At 43.0% G+C, this 19,322-nt stretch overlaps 1 protein-coding gene across 6 annotated transcripts in view; it reads right to left on the bottom strand.

Moving 5' to 3' along the window:
- Dzank1 (double zinc ribbon and ankyrin repeat domains 1) overlaps positions 1–19,304 on the bottom strand; it is a 45,963-nt gene extending 26,659 nt beyond the window's left edge. For 3 of the 6 annotated variants that reach the window (XM_010634157.3, XM_010634161.3, XM_010634162.3), the window contains exons 1-8: positions 18,976–19,169; positions 17,238–17,354; positions 12,674–12,827; positions 8,712–8,826; positions 8,079–8,175; positions 6,898–7,025; positions 2,711–2,796; positions 1,073–1,190 (exon numbers count right to left, since the gene is read on the bottom strand). In XM_010634157.3, the coding sequence (XP_010632459.1) occupies positions 1,073–1,190; positions 2,711–2,796; positions 6,898–7,025; positions 8,079–8,175; positions 8,712–8,826; positions 12,674–12,827; positions 17,238–17,354; positions 18,976–19,045 (885 nt within the window). In that variant the 5' untranslated portion in view covers positions 19,046–19,169. The other 3 variants (XM_010634159.3, XM_010634158.3, XM_010634160.3) reach the window with 3 other exon arrangements.
- Positions 19,305–19,322: the final 18 nt, after the last annotated feature.

Raw genomic sequence — 19,322 nt, 5'->3', positions numbered from 1 at the left:
AATGCAGAAAAATACTTAAGAGACATACAAAACCAAACCAAAACAAGACAAACAAACACAAGAAAATATGGCCCACACTAAGGAGAAAAACATTCAAAAAAAGTGGTCTGAGTAATCTCACACATTAAATTGAGTAGACGATTCCAAAGCAGCTATTAAAAAAATATTCAAAGAGCTAAGTTAAAGTATGATGACAAGATTTGATAAATATAGAATCTTAATAAAAAGATAGAAATTATTTTAAAAAGAACTATGGCTGAGGCTGTACCTTAGTGGTAAAGCACTCGCCTCGCCTGCATGAGGCCCTGGGTCCAATCCCCAGTTCAAGGAACTTACAATGTCTCTTTTATAAAGAATCAGACTCAAGAAGATGTTGAAATGTTCTTATTTTATACCCCCCCTGCTCCCCACCTTCAGTACCAGTGATTAAACCTAGGGCCTTTGTACTAACCTACAATCCCTGGGCTTGCTTTCTTTCTTCCTTCCTTCCTTCCTTCCTTCCTTCCTTCCTTCCTTCCTTCCTTCCTTTTTCTTTCTTTCTTTCTTTCTTTCTTTCTTTCTTTCTTTCTTTCTTTCTTTTTCTTTCTTTCTTTCTTTCTTTCTTTAGATAATCTCTTGTCAAGTTGCCCAGGCTAGGCTCAAACTCGCAATCCTCCTGCCTCAGCCTCCCAGAATGCTGACATTACAGGTGTGCACCACCACACCCAGCTAGTTTTTTCATTCTTTTTGTTTTGTTTGTTTGTTTGTTTTTTAAACAAAGAATGCAATTTATTAAGAGCTTCACAGACGGGACAGAAGCCTGTCTCGGATTGTTTGATTGTTTGTTTGTTTTTTGGTACCAGGGATCAAACTCAGGACATTGCACTTGCAAAGCAGGTGGCGGAACCACTGAGCTAAATTCCTGGCCAAGTTTTTTCATTCTTAAGGAGGAATGTGGTAGTAAGAGATTAATCTGCTTGTAATTCTTTCCACAGTATTTGTTTGTGGTTCATGTGCACTGGACACTGTGTTACTGCCCAGGTAAAGATCATGCAAACCAATGAAACACATCTGTAAGAATTTTGTGGCTCACCTGCGCTCCTTCTGGGGGTGGAAGACGACAGCCCAATATGGGTGGGACAGGAGCACCGCAGTCCTGACAGAATCTAGCGAAAGGATCTGATGGGCGAGGGGCCAGGCAGTGGGCACACCTGCAACAAAGTGGGTTCCCTTTGGCCAAGTGCGGATGGCTCGTATTAAGACTGGGAAATCTCAAAGTTCAAATGGTTTGAAAAATAAAACAAAACACAAGCGGCCCCCCAGTGGCTGGGGAGCAAGTTTCAGGCAGGAAAGGACTTCCCGAGCTGCTTCAGGTGGAAGGCACCGTGGAGAAGTGTGTTTGCCGCCAGGGGGAGCAACTGAGAGGAATTTGTGGCAATGTATCTTTTACTGCAATAGAATTTTATTTAAACACACACTGTACTTTTTATCCCATTTGATAAGTCCTCTGACCAAGACAGAATTGAATTTGAAACACCCAAGTATATAAGAAAAAAAAGTATATAAAAAAAATCTCTCAATATTTGGAAATTTAACAAAAGACTTCAGACTAACCCACAAATCACAAATAAGTAACAAGGCAAACTTTTTGATTAGACATTTTACCAAAGCAGATGCATGGATGGTAAATAAGCACATAAAAGATACTTAGCAACCCCGGACAATGGAGAAATATAAATTTTAAAAACCACAACAGAAGACCACTAGATCTCACAAGAGTGATCAAAAATTTTAAAAAAGTGTCGGTGAGGATGTAGAGAAACAGGAACTCTCAAACACTGCTGATTAGAATGTAAAAATGGCACCACTGCTTTGAAAAACTAATAATTTCTTTCTTTCTTTCTTTCTTTTTTTTTTTTGGTATGGGATGGGGGATCAAACTCAGGACCTTGCGCTTGCAAGGCAGGCAGCGGAACCACTGAGCTAAAACCCCAGCCCTCAAATTAATAGTTTCTTGACAAGTTAGATATATACACCAATGGTGGAGCCTGTCCCCTCCTTCGAAAGGTTTATTATCCCAAGGGAAATGAAGGCATGGGGGCCACCGTGACTTGAACCCAGACCAACACACTTGAGGGAGCGAGCGGCTAAACAAACTCCAATGTACACGATGGAAACCCAGCAAGACCCAAACTAGCCAGGCAGTGAAGTGAGCGACACGTGATACAAGCAGCAACACAAATGACTTGTGAAATATTTAAGCTGAGTCAAAGAAGCCTGGCAAGGAAAGGGTACAGACTGAATCGCACCACTCACATAGGGAAAGCACTCACTTTGGCTGCACACACACTGAAAAGCACAATTAGTGCAAACTACGACCGAGTGACAAGAGCGGGTCAACAGTTGCCTGTGCCCAGGGAGGGGTGCAGGGGTACAGGTAGAAACTTCTAAAGGGAAGAATTGGTTCATTTGTTGTGATAGTTTCATACATGCATCCATCGAACTATTTTTTTTTTTTTAAGACAGAGTCTTGCTATGTGGTCCAGGCTGGCCTTGAACTTACTATGGAACCCAGGTGGGCATCAGTCCTCCTGCCTCAGCCTCTTGAGTGCTGGGATAACAGGTGTGCACCACCATGCCTGGCTGTCATGTCCCATTTTTAAGTCCTCTTTGACTGCAATGTCCCTCTGTTTGGGTTTAGGCAAAGTAAAGAGTGTGATATGATACGTACTTGAGAAAGTCTGTCTGCCTTTGGATTCTCATGATCTCCGTGCTTGTCAAACTCTTCTGGCCTGGTATGTGTGCAAAACCAGGGGACTGAAATTAAGAATACAGATTGATATAAGTACAAACATAACCTCGGTGTAAGTCGGTAATGGGTATGGAAAAGTAAAATCCCATTAAAAATTCATTTTAATGTTCATTGCATAATTCCTAGCATTCATCTTTTTAAAACCATGATAGGGAAGGATCTAAATATGACTCTGGTATCCAACTTGAAGTGCTATTCATAATCAGATATGTATATTTCATGAAAAAGGAAGGTTTAGGGTCGGGGGCTCAGTGGTGCTGCCATCTGCCTCGCAAGTGCAAGGATCAGAGATCGATGCCCAGTACCCGCCCCTCCAAAAAAGGAAGGTTTACCAAAGAAGATAACTGAACTTATCATCAGACAAATCAAATTTTAGAAGTAGAGAACTTAAGTTAGCTTCCATTTTTATTGGATTATATTTCTGGGAAAAGCCAAAGGACTCCTCTAGGCCACGTACAGCAACTACCTGCTGCTGTCCAGAAACATTTAACTTACCTGAATCCATTTTTATATTTGAGTGCCTACTTTGTCCCAGGGACCGCACTAGATTCAGGGAGGGGACTAAGATAAATATTACAGTCTCCGCCCACAAGGGGCTGGACTCATGGCCTATGTGTAAAATAAAAGAAAGGGGGACTCGGCAGGGCCTCCCACTTGAGTGGAGTCCCACGGGAGCCCAGGAGAGGGGACAACTGAATCCACTCGTTCTAGGGAGGAGGGCTTTTTGGGTGGCAACAACCGAAGTGGACCTGGGAGAGTAAAGAAAACGTAGGCAGCTGGCAGAAGGACAGAGATCCAAGGGCACCACGGCAGGACAGCGCATGTCCCAACCTGGGACTCAGATGGCTTGATGTGGTCTAGAGGTCCCAGTGACAGGAGAATGGCGCAGAAAGACTGGTGGAGAAGGAACATGGATGGGAGGAGCTAACCCAGAGGGAGGGTCCGATGGCCTGTGGGCATCATGTTGTGGCCATCACCAACGTGACATTCACAATGACCCTGTGAGGTGGGTGGGTATAATTTCCATCTTATTTTTAAAACATTGTGTTTTGATATAATGTCAAAGTCACAGGGAAGTTGCAAGGATAGTTCAACTATCTCCTGTCTACCCAGCCTGACCAATTGTTGACATTAATATTTTTCTACATTTCCTTCCATCTTCTACCTGTGAATCGTGTGAGAATAAGTTATAGTCACCTGACATATCTTTGCTCCTAGCCAACTAGAGCGTGCATTTCCCAAGAACAAGGCTGCCCTTCTATAGAAGAGGGTACCGAAGCCAGGAAAGCTAACTCTCTAGTCCACAGCTGGACCTCAACGATGGTGCCAAGAATGTCCTTACAGCTGTGTATTTTTTCCCAGCCCACTCTAGTACTACATTTTGTTTTGTTTTGTTTTTGGTACCGGGGATTGAACTCAGATCCTTGCCTTTGCAAGGCAGGCGGTGTAATCACTGAGCTAAATCCCCAGCCCTCTAGTACTACATTTTGCATTTGGCTGTCCTGTCCCTTTTGTCACCTTGGTCATGCATTTTGGCACAAACTACAGAGAAAGGATTTTCTTTTTTCTTTTCTTTTGTACTGGGGATTGAACTCAGGACCTTGAGTTTGTGAGGCATACGTGGTGCCACCGAGCAAAATCCCTGGCCCCAGAGAGAAAGATTTTGTGCCCATCTCGCTGTGTCACATTCCGGAACATGCAGCCCCCACTTTTGAGCTGAGGGTGCCAAGGCAAAGAAATGCTTGCATGAGTTCCCGTTAACAGTACATGTAGTGAAAACAAAACAAAACAAAACAGTACATGTGGTAAACTCAGGCTGATCTGTCTGCCATCGGTTCCTGGTCTACCCCAATGCCTGTGTTCGGAGCTTGGGGTGTAAAGTTTCATTCCGTGGGAGACGGGGAGCTATTGGAGGGTTTTCCATTGCTTTTGTGTTACATCTAACACAGTCCATAGAAGAACCTGCACACTGGTGGTCCATTGGCATATAGTGTGCCCCTGAGTTTCATGGGCTTATATACCACACACATGGGCTCCCACCATGTTTCAGAGCTTGATTTAGTTTCCCAAATTTTAAATTGGTTTAGTTACTGAGATTAATGGTGCAGGTTTCTGGCCGCTCATGCAAATCCATCCACTGTGGCAACCCTGAGCCTGCAGTCGTTCTTGCTGGTGAGTGTCTGGGGCCAAAGAGAGTGACGTCTTTAGCAAATCTCCACATCGTCAAAGGAGCTACAACCCTGTTGCCTGACACTACAGCACATGTTAGCTGTTATCTAACTTCAGCCTGCCCGGCCTCAAAGGTACCCCTAGGACCCATGCTTAGGTCAGAGACCTCTCATCTCTGTGGAGGCTGTGGACACGTCACAACTCTGGTTTCATTAATTCTGTATTACCCGAAGCACGTTTCATGGGATTGACCTGAACTGCTGAGAAGTCTCTCTCCCTAACACAAAGAACAAAAGTGGGAGAAGGAATTTTTGTGGTTCTTTTCCGGCCTTCCTGGCAAATCTCTTAAATTTTATCTTTGTTCCTATGTTCCTAGCTTTTTGGAATTCTGAATGTTGGAATCCTTACATATTATTTTACTCTGTTTTTCCCTTGAAAACAACTGTTAAATGAGTAAGTGGGCAAGAGAATCCACATATTCATGAACAAAGAAAATAACTGTTTCTAGACACATTATGAATAATTGTGGTCACGGGAGATTGTTTGGTTGAAAGTATTTGCTGTGTCTTCTCCTATACCACTCAGTCTTCCAGGCGATACTTATCTTACAAGCTGTAGCATGTGGGCCCCGCCCCTGCACACTGCCCACAGGAGTTGACAGAGCTCTTCGATCCATTCGGTAACTGGCTAAGCATCTTCCCCAAACACTGGGGAGGGCGACTTTCCATTGCAGATGGTTTGATGGAGATTGTGAGCAGGCACGATCAGATCTGTGGTCCTCTGGCCTGGGCTTTGTGATTCACCATAATGAATGAGCAGAGGGAAGAATCCAGGAGTTAGGCACCTGAGGCTGGAAATGAAGGTAACTTCCTGATTTCAGGACTGGGATAACTATTCTTGGCAGTGACCTTCATCCATGCCAATTATCAAAATCACCAGAAGACTTCATCCACACTTATGGACTCAGAGGGGAAAGTTGTGAATCTCTATAAATTTAAGGTACCCTCGAGGTGATTCTGATAGGCAACCAGGTTTGGGAACCATGTTTTTTGCCATCTTTATACGTGGTTGTAACTGAGAACAGCCTTGGAATCGTAGGCACACAAGAAGCAGTTGTGACAGAGAGAAACTGTGAGTCCTGGTACATTCTGCTCGGGGCTCAGACAGGAGGAAGAGGGCAGGGGTTCCTGGGTTGCTCTTAGAGGCTAAAAGTCTAAAGTGAATTTTATAAACAATGAAACCAAAGCATTATAACAGTAGTAGACTAGTAAGAGAGCATCTTTCTTGTGTTAAAGTAGTAAACGTGCATTGAGAATGGCTTTTCTTAGGATCACAAATCACGTTCCCCCCAGTACGCCAATACTGGTTCTCCGTCCATCTAGTGTGAGTCCTTGGTGATGTACCACATAGTCGATCGCTGCCTTCTTGGAACTTGTGCTTCTCTTGGCATCTGAGGCACCGCATTCTTCTGCTTCCTTCCCACTTCTCTGCCTTTTCTTCCTCTACGCAACCTCTAAGTGGAGGATTTCGTCTGGTGCCACCCTCTCATTTTCTGGTGTTTTTTTTTTTTTTTTTTTTTTTTTTTTTTTTTTTTTTGGTTTTTTGAGACAGGGTCTCACTATGTAGTTGAGACTGACCTGGAACTCACTATTTAGCCCAGGCTGGTCTTGAACTCACAGCGATCCTCCTGCCTCAGCCTCCCGAGTGCTGGGATTACAGGCCAGGCATGTGCCACCACGCCCAGCCTCTAGTTCCTTGATGACTATCTGCCTACCCCAGACCCCAGTGAAGTGTGGTTCTGTGACCATGGAGACACAGCATTCCAGTGCTGGAGCAGGGTATGGCACTCAGTCCAGAGGCTGCCTGACAGCCTTTCCTGGGAAGCATTACAGACATGGGAGGAATTCTGTTACCCAAAAAGCTTCCTTACAAGTTACCTGGGACTGGTGGTTGAGCAGCCTAGAACTTGATCCTTCACAGCAAGCTGGGATTTCCAGTGGACTCTCTGAGAAGCGAAGAGCTTTCAGAGCTTTCAGAAGCGTAGATCTTTCGCCTACCTCGAGGTCTAAAATTACATTAAAAACATTCTCTGTAAGCATTTGTAATTATATAAATCATGTGAATTTGTCTTCAACATCAGAAACCTTTCAATAGGGGGCCAGCGTCACCATATTATTTCCCTAGAAGTAACACTTCTATAAAGGGCCCCTCCCCAACTCAGGGAAATAGACCCGAGAAAGACAAGTAAGCCCAGACTGTCAAATTAATCTTCCCTGATGCACTCATTCTACAGCATTTCACGCCAGCCTGGGAAAACAGTGATCTACCTGAGCTGAAAAATGTCACAGCAACTTCCTCTGTGAGTAACTATTGCTTACTTACTGGGGAATCTTGTTCTCTAAAACCAGAAGGCATCACAACTTTGCTGTCTGAAATCACATCGTAAGAGCAAAATACAGGCGCCTTAGCTAGGTGTGGTAGCGTGTGCCTGTAATCCCAGCAGTCTGAGGGTGAGGCAGGAGGGGTGCAAATTCAAACACAACCTACACAATTTAATAATTCGCAAAATCCTTCCTATGGGAGAGAGAGAAAGGAAGAAAACAAAGAAGAAAGAAAACAGAAAGAAGGGAAGAGAGAGAGAGAGAGAGAGAGGAAAGAAATTTTATCCAAACCACACCCTTTCTTCAAACCCTGCAATTCTCGCCCTTTCCTTTGGTGAGACAATGCCGTGGTCACCTGAATGTGACCTCCCTCAACGCCATGAATCAATCTATCCTACTTGCCAGGTATGGTAGCTCACACTTAACAATCCCAGCACTCAGGAGGCTGAGGCAGGAGGATCACCACAAGTTCAAGGTCAGCCTGGACTACACAGAGACACCCTAACCCTAAAATTAAATGAACAAAAAAACTAACTTTGTTGGACTGTTTGTTTATCCTTCATGGCCTTAATCTGTTAGCTAGGGCAGCACCAAAATTCAAATTCTAGCCCACCTTCTGGCTCTAGGGCTTCTTATTCCAACACCTCTAAAGATGAGCACACAGGCAGTGACCATACACAAAACCTGTTTGGTGGGTCTCCAATACTAAGCCTTATCTTTGTTCTATCGCCTCATACCTGGAAACTTTCGAAGGTTAACATTCCAACCAGGTTTATTTTCAGCACTCTTATATTTTTTCCTTACTTTTGGTCCAACAAATCCATTTTTTAGTTCCTAGGAACAAAGAGATGTGTGTCACTTGATACCCATTTTGAATGCGAGGACACGACAGACAGCATCACCACCTTCTCCTGCCTGGGCCTGAGCAAGTTCATTGTGCCCGGGAAGGACTGGCAGCAAGCCGGTCTTCATGCATGAAGAGCGATTTTCAAAGGGGAAGGACAGTGCAGTAGCAGAGAACGGCACACAGTTTAATTTAGCTGCAGTTTAAACCGTGGGGTGCAGGTGAAGCGTGAAAGGCTGACTGAGGATGGGAATGGATCCCAGGCTAGAAGGTTCTGCTTTCTTTGGTAGGTAAGGGAGAGTCCCGGAAGCCACAGGGCATGGACGTGATGCCGGGTAAGGATTCTAGGCTCCCGGAATTCACAGGATACAGCAGGGGGAACAAAGGCTGGGGGTCGTGAGGCTACCGCACAATGGGCCGCACTGACGTTAGTTCTGAGGAGCTGACTGCGAGCAGAAGTGACAAGGACAGGGAAGATGTTCCCGCTGACAGAGGAGGGGCCAAGAGTCCAGAGAATATGACTCGCCTGCTTTGCAGAGCCTTTGAGAACATTTTCCGCTCTGTCTCCAGAAGAGGCTGGGCTGGGCGGCTCACAGCCTACCTGGAACACCTTCGTGACAATTCCACTCTGTCTGTTGTCTCTGAAAGTTATTTTAGAAGGAGGAGGGGAGAACGAGGAGAAGGAGAAGGGGGGAGGCACGAAGGAAAGAAGAAAAGGAAGGGAGGAAGAAAGGAAAGAATCTGTTATACAAAGCTTCAAAGATAAAGATGGCTGAAAATGGAATACTATGCCTCATTAGGTCATACTTGCTCCTGAAACGAAACATATTTGAACAAAAGAAAAAAAGAAGGGTAGCAATTAAGATGACGCTACTTAAAGTTCCTCAGCCTAGCCACCACATTTACTCTATTTTAAAATAAATCGGTGCTATCAAGACATGATTTCTGTATGGCCTTTCCTTACCCCACTCTCATTTGTGTTACCCTAGTGCTATGTAACAAACAAGCCCAAAATTTAGGGCCTTAAGGCACCGACCCAAGAGCCTGGTTGAATAATCTCAGGCAATTTCTCTCTCTTCCTCCCCTGGCCCTGATTTTGTCTCGCTGCTCACGTCCAGCCAGTGATTCTGCTGGATCTGCCCAGGTACCTAACGCTTTTTAATTTCAGTCATTTTCTTTCTCCAGTGTCCTTTGCTTTGCTTTTAACATCTTATCTGTTTCACTAGCAATTGCTCAGCTTTCTTACGAGCCCATTATTTATGCCTTAAGATGTTTGAAGCTTTACATAAGAAAGTGCCACAAAAGGCTTAAAATGTAAATTCTTAGGAATGCGTTCATGTAGATTCCAAAACAACTGTGAAATGTTTAACATTAAACAACATAGAAATTTTAAGCGGTATTTTATTTATTTATTTATTGATACCGGGGATCAAATTCGGGTCCTTGAGCTTGCAAGGCCAGCGGTGGAACCACTGAGCTAAATCCCCAGTCCATTTAGCTGTATTTTAGAATACAGAGGAAAAAATTCTCAGACATATACAATTCATCTACACAACCACTACCTGGCTGTTGCTTCATTGGTCTGGGAGTGGCCAGACTGGGCACCGAGCAGAGCTCCCTGGGGGGCTCTAATGTGTACCTGTGCTTGGGAGGTGAAATCAGGGGGTCAACATACCACACCCTCCTGCACCCAGGCCCTGAGAACCCGCTCCCACACTACCTGTGCATGTGGCTGTGTGACGTGTGATGGCTAGGAAGCAAATATGACACGAGCAGACACTGGAGAAACATCTGTGGGCTTGGCCTCTCTCCTGCTGCTTTTGGAGCTAAAGTGGGACAGCCCACTGGAGGCAGCAGGTGCAGCCAGTACTTAACAGCAGCTGTGCAAGTCAAGCTTTCCTAAACCGTGAGCCAAAATGTGGCCGAAGCCACATCAGCGATCCTGGGCAGAAGAGCTACCCTGCTAAACGCACCTCCCAATGCTGATCCACAGCATAAGGGGCAAATACAGTGGCAGACACAGGTTTTCCAGTAGTTTGTTATGCAGCCCTAGCTAACTGATTCAGCAGCCAAGGTTGGACAGCATTGGCTCTGTACTTTCAGTCTCTTTTATTTACTATTTATTCTTCTGTTATTTAGTATTACAAAAGGGACATATACATTACACTTTGGAAGCTGCTAAAATTATCAAGAAGAAAATGAGAAACACACGAGAGTACTACAGAGACAATGACAGCTAATGTTTGGCATGTTCTCTTCCAGTCTTTATGGTATGCACTGTAAAACATGGTTAGACTACTAAGTGGTATACACTTGTATCCTCAATTTTTCACTTGTTTTGTCAAAAATGTTTTCCTATGCCATTCAAAACTCCATGACCTAGCATGGCACCAGAGAGAGAGGGAGAGAGAGCGCACGCTAGTGAGGGGGACTAAATATGACCTTCAAAGAGCCAGGCCAGTGACATATCTCTCCAAGCAGGACTTACTCCTTACTCTGACTTTTCCACAACCCCCTCGAAATGCCATTCAGTTATGATTCCATCAGCGGGTTGATCCACCAATGACGTCAGATGCTCTCGATCCAATCCCTCTCCCAGAGCCCATCAGCTGACAACCTTAAGTCCACGTCCTCTGGGGGATGTTTTACATCCAAACCACAACAGGGAGACTGCCGTTTAGAGGCTGGTCAGAAAGGACCGCCTGGAAAGGGGCAGTTGAAGAGATGGGTGAGAGAAGTGAAGGAGTGAGCCCTGTGGTTTACTGAATCCAAGAGTTCTCCGGAGAGACAACAGTATCATCACAGTCCCTACCACAGTGCTTGTGAGCACAGCACAGGAAGAGATGCTGCTTGAAGGTCACTGCTTTATCAGAAAGTGTCCTGTACCTCCAGGGTCCCTTTTCCTTAGGGTCCTAGTCATGAAGTCTCCCTTTCTTGTGAGAACTGCGATATCCCCCCAGCTTGTTTGGACCCGTGGAGTCCTAGGGGCATGAAGAGCACAGCAGCCACCTAAGGGGTCTTGATGCTTCATTTTTGTTCTTAGTGCAGTGTTTTTGCTTTACTTTCTTTTCTTTTTCTTTTGCATTTCCTACAGAGACTATTCAATACCCAGCAGCAGTCGGCAAGCACCAAGCAAAATTGCTTTTCATAATAAAGCTGTTCATCTTCTGGCAAGTCAGAAATTTCTCAAACTGATACTTATAATAAATATGATTAATACCATACTGTAGAAAAAAAAACAAACTCCATGACCATAATTTCTGCTAATAGGTTAATGACCTCCAATCATTAACAGTCTCATCTAAAGTCCTCTGTAACATTATTAGAGAAACTTCTTTGCCAGGAATGGTGGCACAGGCCTGTAATTCCAGCACTCCGGGAGGTTGAGGAAGAAGGATTGCAATTTTAAGCCCAGCCTAGGCAATTTAGACCTCGATTGAAAAAAAAATTGTCAAAAAACAAGTAACACATGTAAAGGCCCTGGGTTCAATCCCCAGTACCTCATCATCATCATCATCATCACTGTGCCAGAAATTCCAATATTTGGTAAAAACAATTATGCTAGTATACAAAGGGCTTTCAAAATTATTATTTTCATTCATTCATTTATGGTACTAGGGATCAAACTCAAGTCCTTACGCTTGTAAGGCAGGTGGCAGAACCACTGAGCTAAATCCCCAGCCCTAAAATTATTATTTTTAGATGCCAAATCTAAAGATCATCTTTGGTATACAAGTTGCCCTCTCCCCAAAAAGCCATGCAGCAGTTCAGCCAGCAGGGGGAGCCTGGGGGGGGTCTTTTTAAAGTGCCTGAGCCAGCCAAGTACTGTATTTGGCTTGGGCTTTAAAGGTGTTCCTCAAAAGTGGCCAAACCTGTTTTGCTGAATGAAGGGATTCTTGTATCACAGCCACCCGGGCTTGCTTAACATTTGAGGTTTGGGTCTTTTTCCCCCCTCATCACAGATAGAGAAGGTTTTCTGGTTAAGTGTTGCTATATTTGCAAATGGGAGTCCCTGAGTAGAGAAGAGTATATATTTTATTTTAAAATTTGCTAATGTCTACCAAGTTGAAATAACAGTAGCTCTGAAGGTAAATGAAATCAGTACAAAAAGGTTTAGAGACTGACAGAGATGGCTGTGGGAACTTGGGGGATACCAGAATCCCTCACTCGACATGGCGCCCTCTTCAGACCTTGCAAAGCTCTTTGGAGGTCCCAACCCCAGAAGGTCTCTTCCTTCCCAAAACCCCAATGTGGAATGTGAAATAAAAACATTATTAATATAACACTTCATACAGCTGTATGCTTAGGATCTGTGCACTTTACAGTACACCTCAACACAAGGCAAACCAAACACAAAAGTTACATACATATGATGAAATTTGTCATTAGTGCCCTTCTAACGCAGCACTGCTTCTCACAGAAAGAAACAAAATTAGAACACAATGTTACTATGTCATAAGTCAGATAATCACTAAGTTCTTAACTTACTTAGACACTGCAATAGCTTTAACTTGTATCTTCCCATCAGGCAGAGTAATAGGTTTTGTATACTTAAATGTGTTATTTTCACCATAACCAATTTTCTTCAGAAATTCAGGTTTGCTGCCATCCAGGGTGTAATATATATTGACATCTGGGGTGTCTGAAAAATCCAAAAGAGACAAACTAAAATAGCAAGACACTAAATAATGTCCATAGACCATTTATTTCTGGAGGTTTTTATATATGTTATAGAAGCAACAATAACTAACAAAAATCCTGTTCTTTCTCGGCATCAGCACGGTGTTGCAGGAAAGAGCTCACTTCGTCTGCATACACAGGTGGGTTCTATCTCATACCTAATTTATAGAGGAGGTTAGTGAATCCCTGAGAGATCAATAGGCTTGCTAAATAACATAATTGTGGTTTGACTTCTATAAGGTTGGACCCTTTGTCCCAGCTTCTAAACCTCTGAGCTCTTTGTTTCTTCCATAAGTCACTGGTATAAATTAAACAGAAGTAGTTTTGAACAACAGAAAACAGAAGCTAATTTTAATTTTCTTTTTTTGGTACTGGGGATCAAACTTGGCACGTTGCATTTGCAAGGCAGGCAGTGGAACCACTGAGCTAAATGTACGGCCCTAATTTTTTATTTTTTAAAGCATCTATTTGTTTGTTTGTTTGTTTTTGGTACCGGGGATTGAACTCGGGTCCTTGCGCTTGCAAGACAGGCCACCAAACCGCTGAGCTAAATCCCCAGCCCTAGCATTTATTTGCTTTATTTGGGGGTGCTAGGGATTGAATCCAGGGCCTCGTGCATGCATGGTTTTTTGGAGATAGGTTCTTGCTATGCACTTCTGGCTGGCCTTGAACTCACTATGTAGCCTAGGCTGGCCTTGAACTTGAAGCAATCTTTCTGCCTCAGCCACCTGTTTTTTAAGCAAGCACTCTTATCATCAAGCTACAACCCCATCCCTGAGCATTTCTTTAAAAATCCTGTTATATTTTATGTGGACTTGATACATGATGCTTGTGCTAGAAAATATTTTTATTTTTATTTATTTATTTATTTTGGTACCAGGGATCAAACTTGGGACCTTGTGCTTGCAAGGCAGGTGGTAGAACCACTGAGCTAAATCCCTGGTCCTATTATTATGATTATGATTATTATTTTGAGACAGGGTTTTGCTGTGTAGTTCAGGCTGGTCTTGAATTCACTATCTAGCCCAGGCTGGCCTTGAACTTCCAGTGATCCTCCTGCTCCAGCCTCCCAAGTGGCATGCACCACCACGCCCAAATAGAAAAAAAAATTTTTTTTTTTTTGGTCTTTTCAGACAGGGTCTCACTATGTAGGTGAGAATGACCTGGAACTCACTAGGTAGCCTAGGCTGGTCTCGAACTCACAGCGATCCTCCTGCCTCAGCCTCCCGAGTGCTGGGATTACAGGCGTGTACCACCATGCCTGGCTAGAAAAAATTTTAAATGCAATAAATTCATATATTCAAGATTCAGAAGGTGAAAAAGGGCTATACAACAAAAGCTCTCCCTGCCAGCCTCCACACTAGCTATCAAGAGGCAACCAATGGTACCTTGGGCACATCTTCAATATTTTATATGCGTGTGAACACAGAAGCGCATAGTCTGATCCCCCTCCCTTTTTACGCAGTGCTGGCCCTGTTCCACATATTCCTGTTTTCTTTCAACAGTGCGTCTTCCATATTGTCCTATTCTGACACATACAGAGCTTTTACATTCTTTGTTACGGGTGAGTTAAATTCTCTTATATAACAAACAATCACTTAACCAATTCCCTACAACAGATATTTAGGGCATTTGCTGTTTCCCTCCCTGCCTTTCTCCACTCCTCCTATTCTTCTGCCCTTCCTCTCGCTCTTCCTTTTTTTGCAATTATAAGTATTATAATGAATAATCTTGTAAGTAAAACAAATATGTAGAAATAGTACTGCTGAGTTAAAATATATGTCCTTTTTTTTTTTTTTTTTGGTGGAGGTGGGGCAAGGTCTTTTTATATTGCTGAGGCTGGCCTCAAACTCAAAATTCTCCTGCCTCAGCCTCCCAAACAGCTGGGACTACAGCATACATGACCAGCCTCGATTTCCATTTATAATTTTAATTAATATTACCAAGCTGCCCTCCGTGGGTGATTAAGCAATTTATACTGTTACTAGCAATGCATAAAGTACTTGTTCAGTTACAACCTCCAACAGACAGTGTGGAATCAATGTTTCTTTTAATTTTGCTAATTTTTAAAGTTAAAAAAATGGTACCTTGTAGTTTCTTTTTTTTTTTTTTTTGAGACAGGGTCTCACTATGTAACTGAGACTGACCTGGAATGCATTATATAGCCCAGGCTGGTCTCCAACTCACAGCAATCCTCCTGCCTCAGCCTCCCGAGTGCTGGGATTACAGGCGTATGCATTCACGCCTGGCTGGTACCTTGTAGTTTCAACCCACCTTTGCTGCTTTTTTTAAAATACAGTCTGGGGATCAAACTCAGATCCCTGTGCATACTAGGCATGTGCTCTACCACTGAGCTACATCCCCAGCCCTTTCTCTTGTATTCTGACAAGATTTAAATTCATTTAACAAATATTTTCTGAGTGCCTATCCTGTGCCAAACACTGCTCTAGGTACCAGGGACACACAAGTGACTCAATCCTCTCCTTCTGTTTCAGGAGGGTCATAAAAACAGTAAATGAATAAACAGGCAGATACAATTTGTCAGATGGTGGTTAGGTGCCCTGGGATAAATTAAGTAAGGCATAAGTTCCGCCCAACAAACAAGTGAAGGGATGGCTAGAAGCTATGTCTTCACTTATGTGAGAGACATTTCTATTTCCTTTCTTATACAATATCTTTTCACAGCCTTTGTCCATTTTTCTATGGGGTTATTTTCCTTTTGGTATGCAATTGTGGAACCTCCTTATTTATTTGATATTTAAATGTTAAAAATCATGTAAAGGTACAAGATCCCAATGATGAATGTAACTGTCCTGTATACCTAAAAAGTACCAATAAACTCAATGATGATTAAAAAAAGTTAAAGAATTTGCATACCCTATCATTCATACCATCATTTGTCAGTAATCACCTAACTTCTCTTCAGAGCTATGGGTACCTGTATTGAAATTTTTATTTTGGCTTACGATTTTTAAAAACTTTATTAGCTTTTTTTTTTTTCAGATGTTTTGTTTTGTATGAGGTACCAGGGATCAAACTCAGAACCTTGCCCTTGTGAGGCAGGTATATTGCCACTGAGCTAAATCCCCAGCCCTGGATCTTTTAAGACAAAAGAGGACATAGTATGCTGCAGTGTTGGTGAACCTGTGGCCGTATTCCCCAGGAGGCACACAGAGCCCTCTCTGTTGGCAAGAGAGCCAAGTCACCCCAGCAGTGGAGCACTGGGTAACAGTGCACAAAAGCATGCCACATGCACCCTTTTACCTTACAATAAAAAGCTCTTTGTATTACCAAAAGCTCTGTTACCGTGCTTTACTTTTAAGACAAAAGATGTTAATGTAAGAGTTGTTTTTTCTAAACTAAAACCTCAGTATGCAGGTTTAATTGCAGTGTTGGCACTTTGCAATGAATAAGTGGGTTTTGGGTTGCTGTTTGGGCACTCAGTCCCTAAAAGGTTTGCCATCACAGGTATAGTGTAACATACTCTTCCCTGGAATTCTTGGTCTAGAAAGCACAGGAGTAATACTACAAATGAAGATAAATTGTCTGCATACATTTCAGTTAGTAACATATGAAATTGGAATCTGAAAGTCTTTTCACACAAATATTTGTTCATATTTGATTTATGAAGTTTACTATGCTAATTACATATGTATATATACATGTATGTACATATATACTCATATAAATACATTTAAGAGTTTGAAGAATAAATATTACCAGGAAATATATTCAGTGCTTTAATTTTTCAATAATAGTTAAAATTTTTTTTTTACTAAATGCTATACCCTGAGCACTTCACACACATACCAACTCATTTAATCTTCACAATGGTTCTAAGCGGTAAATATGATTGTTCTCATCTCATTGTGAATGAAAAAACTGAGACTCAGAAATGTCATGTGCCCAAGGCCACCGGAAGTTGTTGAAGCCTGGATTCAGACTCCAGCCTGCTACATGTTAGCATATTAGCCTATATTAGTAGGACAAATTCATTATTCCAGAGAAAAGTTAGCATCCTGAGAAAGTGTGGGGAAGCAACTAGACACCTTACCTTGGCCGAGTGAAGACAGCGCTGCAGAAAGTTTAGCCAAAGCTAACCATTTTTATCTGAATATATGCCATTCTATAGGCCATCAAAGAGCAACACTGTTTCAAATTAGGGGATTTAGCTCCCTGGTTCCAGCACCCTCCTCACAAGCACAAGGACCAGAGTTCAATCCCCAGTACAAAAAAAACAACAACCCCCCAAAAAACAAAAACCTCCTAAATACTGATTATAGAAAGCATGCAAAAAGATGAGGCAGTAACTGCATGAATAGAGTATCATATGTTTATTTTTAAAACAATTTAAAATACCCAAGATTCCTACCTGATTTCATTTCCAAAAGAGTATTATTATCAATTTCATGGTTCGCTTTTCCAGGCTGAGGCACTCGTAGTGGTATGATCTGAGGGACACACACTGAACCAGCTGTCATGTTCGCTCCTTAAGTCAAAAGACTAAATAAGAATAAATGCCATCATGCAAAAACTGAAGAGCAGAAGCTCATTTAAATGCAGCAGAACTAGTACAATCTAAAGACAACGTTGCTACTGTGCTACCTGCAAATATCAGCCTTTTTTTTTTTTTTTTTTTTTTTTTTTTTTTTTTTTGACTGGGTCTTGCTCTGTAGTTCAGGCTATCTTTGAGCTCACTATGTAGCCCAGGCTGGCCTCAAACTCTTAGTTAATTTTCCCGCTTCAGCTTTCCAAGTGCTGGGATTACAGGTGTGTGCCACTACACCTGGTTTATCAGCCTATTTTTAATTTTATTTATTGTTCTATTTCAGCTGCATTTTTGCTGATGAGGTCTTGTGAGATTTATCTAAATATCTCACATCTAAGCAAGAAGCAGGAATGATGGAGCGAAGGAGTTATTTTAAATGACTAACACAGCCAGACATGGTGGTGAATGTCTGTAATCCCAGCACTCGGGAGGCTGAGGCAGGAGGATCACTGTGAGTTTGAGACCAGGCTGGACTACATAGTGAGTTTCAGGTCAGTCTCAACTACATAGTGAGACCCTGTCTCAAGAAACAAATATAAATAAACAAATGACTAACACAGAACAAAAACCATTATTTCCTGACCTCAGTTTCTTCTAGAAAATAGAAAGTCTTTCTTGCCTCCAGTTAATGTTCATCTCTGTTGACCTCATGCACACTCTGTGCAGCATGAAATGTTAACTGATAAAAATGTATTATCATTATTAATTTATCTTTTTTGATACAGGGTTTTGTTTTGTAGTCAGGCTGCCCTTGAACTCACTAGATAGCCTAGGATGTCTTCAAACTCATGGCAATCCACCTGTCTCAGCCTCCCAAGTGCTGTCCTTACAGGTGTGTGCCAACATGCCCACTTCCCAGTCCTTTTATTAATATTTTTTCATTTTTAAGTTTGAGACAGGCTCTCACTAAATTGCTGAGTTGCCCAGGCTGGGCTGGAACTTTTATTTATTTATTTTGAGACAGGGTATTGTTAAATAGTCCAGCTGGCCTTGAACTCCTTGTGATCTTCCTGCTTCAGCCTCCTGAGCGCTGGCATTACAGATGACTAGCTAGAATTTTTTAGCCTCCTGCCTCAGTCTCCTGGAGTGGTGGATTATGGGCTTGCAGCACCATAACTGGCTACTTTGTGCACATTTTATTATTTACAATTTCCATTTACCTGTGTAAATTTATTTATGAATTTGTTACTGGGCATTTAGGCTATTTCTAGTGTCTATTTGGTACTGGCTGTGCAACGTTAATGCTGCTGCTGTGTACATCTGGGGGGTATCGAGTTTCCCCAGATGGAAGGAAGAATACAAACTGCAGATATTGACAGTGCAGCACCAGGGCCCACGCAATTGTGGCCAGTCGTGGGAGGACTTATCATATGTTTCTATTCAAATGGGAGGAGTTACAATAAAAATGCTAGAAAATTAGTTAGAAATAAACATAGGATAATTCTTGCGTAGGAATTCGTAGCTGCCTTTGAGAGGTCGGGGTGGCCAGTTGTCCTCAAGTAAAGGGAAGAAAAAAGCTCACTCTAGACGCAAACGGCAGACGCAGCCAACAACACCTCACCTCCACCTCCCAGCTCTCTCCAACCAGATGCAGAATCTGTTCCGGTCCTCTCCTCCCCTCCTCCGCCCATCAGAGACGGTCAAGGACACCTGCATCCTTTGGTTGGAGCGATGGGGGCCCGTCTCCTCCTCCCGCACCGGAGATCGACATCTGGCCCCCGGTGGCACCCCCGCCACGGCCCCCGACCCCGCCACCTGCCCCTCACCTCCTCAAGCTTTCTCTTTCTTCGCCACCTGCGTTACCACAGACGCTGCGAGGTGCGTCACGCCCCGTGGGAGCTGGGCAGATGATTGGCGGAAAAATCAGCTTCCTAGCAACTAGCTCCGCCCTCTCTGCCGGGCTGTGCG

This window comes from Fukomys damarensis, unplaced genomic scaffold (genome assembly GCF_012274545.1).
Source record: "Fukomys damarensis isolate Sample0158 unplaced genomic scaffold, DMR_v1.0_HiC HiC_scaffold_7, whole genome shotgun sequence".
NCBI lineage: Eukaryota > Metazoa > Chordata > Mammalia > Rodentia > Bathyergidae > Fukomys > Fukomys damarensis.
The sequence above is the reverse complement of the archived record's forward strand: the minus strand, read 5'-3'. Positions and strand labels throughout refer to the sequence as shown.